At 54.4% G+C, this 4,342-nt stretch overlaps 1 protein-coding gene across 1 annotated transcript; it reads right to left on the bottom strand.

Annotated features, from left to right (window-relative positions):
* Positions 1–801: 801 nt before the first annotated feature.
* On the bottom strand, positions 802–3,328 carry LOC127317195 (uncharacterized). Its single transcript, XM_051347717.2, has one exon. It carries the CDS (start codon positions 3,326–3,328, stop codon positions 848–850), a length of 2,481 nt encoding a protein of 826 aa, XP_051203677.1. The 3' UTR covers positions 802–847.
* Between the last annotated feature and the right edge of the window lie 1,014 nt (positions 3,329–4,342).

Genomic DNA, 4,342 nt, shown 5'->3' with positions numbered 1-4,342 from the left:
AGTCATACTATGAAGTCATATTTGTGACATGTTCTCTACTATGTCTCTCGCTAAGATGAGTCCAATCATTGAAACCATCATTTGCTAACTGGTCTCTCAGATGCCCCTTTTTTAATAATTTGCAACAGGCACACAATACTTTGTCCAGCTCTTTGCTATATATATACAAGTCATTCTCTATCACATTTTTCTCCACTTGAGAGAACTCTATTGTATGATACTGCACAAAACCTTCTAGACAAATTGTCTTTAGGACCATGCTCAATAGACAAGTCTCTTTTAGGACCCTTTTACACCAAAATATCAATCGTTTTTTATCAAGTCCATCCCAAATTTTTGGATCAAATATGTCAGGATGAGAAGAATTATTGATATCATCGGCAACATTAGTACCGTTACCTTTCAATGCAAATATTAGGATCATCGTCAATATTTGGTTGAACACTTTGATCGCCAATAACAACATCATCAACAATATGAGCGTCTGCAAAGGGAGCCTCAAGTCCTCAACCTCTATTGTATCATCATCAATATTATCATGTGAAGCTTGACTTTTAGAGTTAACTTGAGAATCCCTCACAATAATTCTATCAAGAGCACCCCTTTGAGACAGAGCCGCTGCATCTAGCCTTCTTTTCTTATTACGCTAAAGAGTGCATAACAATCATCTCTCCCATGCTCTGCCTTGAATCTGTTGGGATGCAAAAATAAAACCAAGCATAAATCATTTCTTCTACTCCTTAGTATATTTTTCTTACATATTTGATCACAATTTACAAAGTTCAACTTTAACTAACTTGTTCCCAATAACCATGTGAAGGACATTTTTTAAATAAGCAGTGCTGCGCTAAGCTACACAAGAAATGGAGACCAGTTGCACACTGAGCTTCAGCACGGCCGGGGATGAAGCACACCTCCTTAATACTTTCGGCTCAGGCTGCAGCTGCACATTGCTCACTTTCCCTTTGCCACTCCGGCGGCTCACGACCCAGATCACGAGGTGCACGGCGAGGAAGGCGAGCACGACGGCGGTCAGCGCGATGACGTAACCGGAGGTGTCCCACTCCCGGCTGCTCCCGGCGGCGTACGCGCCCAGGAGTCCCAGCACGTCCAGCACGATCGCCGTGTTCATGGCGTGGATTAACAGGCCGTACGCTTGGCCGTGCAGGAACTCCTGCAGCAGCAGGACGATGACGACCACCGACGCCGCGAACGAGCCAGTGTTGCAGTAGAAGAAGACCCGGTACCGGGCGAGGTCGCTCACGCGCAGCACCGGGTTCCCGGCGGCAACCCCGTCCTCGAACATGCCACCAGGCGGTTTGAGGCCGGCCTGGTAGGTGACGCTCGCCGCCAGGATCGCCAGCAGCATCAGGTACTTCCGCCGGCTCGAATTGGAGCTCTCCTCCGGGCTGGGCTTGGGCTTGGGCGATTGCAGCGGGGGAAATGACCTCTTCGCTTTGGCGGGGCCGCAAATTTGGTGCAATTTGAAGAACATGAGCAGCTGGATGAGGATGAAGGCCACCACCGCGCCGACGAGAACGAAGACGTAGATGGACGTCCGCAGCTGCCGTGCGCTCCCGGCGGCGTAGGCGCCCATTAGGCCGAACACTGCGACGACCATGCACACGTAGAGCGCGTAGGACCGTATGCCCGGCCGGTACAGGTTCGGGTTCACTAGCATGAGGATGAGCGCCATGGACGCCATGAAGCTCGTCGAGTTGCAGTAGAAGTAGGCCAAATACCTCCTCCGGTACTCGCCGCTGACGTCTCCGAGGATCGCGGACCCCGCGCTGTAGTCGTGGCCATCTGGGGTCTTGCCGTCCTGCGTCCAGAAGCCGCCCGGCGGGGTGAGGCCGGCCTGGTAGGTGATGGTGGCCACCAGGATTGAGAGGAGCAGTAGCCGCTTGCGCCGCTTGTGGATCCTCCTCTTCTCCTCGTCGTCGAGCTTCTCGTGGTCCAACGTGAAGAAGACGACGTGGATCACGACGTAGACCAGGACGCCGCCCGCCAGGGCCATGACGTAGATGGAGGTGCTCACGTCGCGGCAGCTCCCGGCGGCGTACGCGCCGATGAGGCCGAACAGGTCCAGTATCATGGCCACCTCCAGCGCGTGCCCTTTCATCAGTCTCGTGTTCTGGACCATGAGGATGACCACCAAGGACGCCACGAACGCGGTGGAATTGCAGTAGAAGAACACCTTGTAGCGCGCCGGGTGTGTCGACAGGAGGATCGGGTCGCCGGCCTCGTAGAGCCCTTCCGGACCATCTTCCGGCCAGACGCCACCGGGCGGGTCCATGCCCGCTTGGTAAGTGATGGTGGCGGCGAGTGTGGCCAGCAGCAGGATCAGAGATTGGGCCTTCCCGATGCCTTCTCTCACCTCATCGGCGGCGCCGCCTACAGCTTTTGCCAACACGCGCGCCGGCGATGGGCTCTTGTTCTGTTGGAAAACTCGTTTTCGCACCATAACCACCATCACGAGGAAGATGTACACTGGAACCGCGGCGACAAGAACGACCACGTAGACCGTCGTGTCCGTCTTCCTGGAGCTCCCAGCGGCGTAGGCGCCCAGGAGTCCGAGCAGCACGACGAGGATGAAACCGTACAGCTGATACTTGCCGTAGTACTTCTGCATCCTGCGGCCCAGGAGCAGCACGATGACGAGCAGAGACGCCACGAACGCCGTGGTGTTGCAGTAGAAGAAGGCCATCAGACGCTGGGACTGTTGGGCCTTCAGGATGGGGTCTCCGGGCTCGTTGTCTCCCTCGGCGTCGTCGCGGAAGCCGCCGGGCGGGCTCAGGCCGGCGGCGAAGGAGAGGCCTGTGGCGAACGTCGCCAGCACGAGCAGCTCCTTGCGATGCTCGTTGAAGTCGAGCGGGTCGTCGGCGACCACCTTGTCGTGCCAATCTAGGAGGATTTTGATGCCGACGTAGATGGCAAGAGCGATCACCAGCACAGAGACGTACACGGTGGTCGGCAGGTCCTCGCAGCTCCCGGTGGCGAAGGCCCCCATGAGTGCGAGCAGGTCCAGCACCATGACGACCCGGAGCACGGAGAGCCACGCCGTCCGGCTCTCGTTCAGGACGAGGAGGAGAAGGTTGACGACAAGCGACGCCGCGAAGGCGGTGGCGTTGAAGTAGAAGAAGGCGAGGTACCGGGGAGAGTGGTACAGAATTGGGACCCCGGCCGGCTCGTCCTGCTTGTTCTCCTGCCAGACTCCCCCCGGCGGGCTCAGCCCCGCCGCGTACGTAGACGTTGCCACCAGCGTGGCCAGCAGCGCGAGGTACTTGCGCAGGTGGTACTCCCACGAGCGTGGCTCCTGCTCCTCCATCTTGATCTCGCTGGACAACGCCGCCATTTTATGTCCTAGTTATTAGGATCTGTTCCTCTTGTACAAGACTGCAAGCTAAGCTAGCATATGGATAAAGAAGAGAGGTGCCGATGGATGATGAGCCATGCTAGCTCTCGTAGTGCTGCATATATAACCGATGCGGTCGGCTACAACTACGTCAACACGTCTTAATTATCTCCAAATAAGGATGATGTGTAATAGACACCCCAGTATATATATTTGGCATGACAAGAGGTAGCTTCCCTTTCGAAGGGAAACATACTCCCTCTGTTCCATTCTATAGGGCCTATAGTTTTTTGGCACGAAAATTAGCGCAAGAGTATTTTGTACACAAGACCCCTAGCTGAACGATTTGAGATCAACGTAAAATTTGGGAAATCCATATCTTACGTACTTACCATAACAAATTTGGGACCTCAACGATTTGGGAGCTAAACGGGGAGGGGGTAATTGAAAAAAAGCTAAGATACAACCTTATATTCTGAAACAAATGACAAAAATCTATAGGCACTATAGAAAGGAACGGTATTATTTATTAGGTTTAGAGCATCTCTAGCTGCGTCTCAATATGGGTCTTCCAAACACATCAAATCGGCCAAATTAGGTCGCTTGTGTGTGTTGTTGTGTTTGGAGCAGACGGGAAGGATGTGAACCCGAGTGCTAGTGCACCTGGTTTTTTTTTAAATTGAAAAAAATCTAATTAAAAGTTTCAAACAAATAAGGATGTGGCGGCAGCCTGTAGACCTGGGAGGTCCTCGGGGGTGTGCTGCAAAGCACTTTGCCGTGCGAGGTGGCGCACGGCAAAGCGTGCGCACGACACAGAGCAGCCGCACGGCAACTTATGCGCGCACGGCAAAGGGTTGGCCGCACGGCAACGTATGCGCGCACGGCAAAGCCCCCAGCACACGGCAACGCAGTGCCGCACGGCACAGACTTTGGCGCACGGCACAGACGTGAGCGCACGGCAGAGGCCTTTGCCGTGCAAAACGACCA

Source organism: Lolium perenne, chromosome 7, assembly GCF_019359855.2.
Source record: "Lolium perenne isolate Kyuss_39 chromosome 7, Kyuss_2.0, whole genome shotgun sequence".
In the NCBI taxonomy this organism is placed as follows: domain Eukaryota; kingdom Viridiplantae; phylum Streptophyta; class Magnoliopsida; order Poales; family Poaceae; genus Lolium; species Lolium perenne.
The sequence above is the reverse complement of the archived record's forward strand: the minus strand, read 5'-3'. Positions and strand labels throughout refer to the sequence as shown.

Coding starts and splice junctions, on each gene's coding strand:
- LOC127317195 (XM_051347717.2), bottom strand. CDS start 3,328: ATGGAGGAGCAGGAGCCACGCTCGTGGGAGTACCACCTGCGCAAGTAC.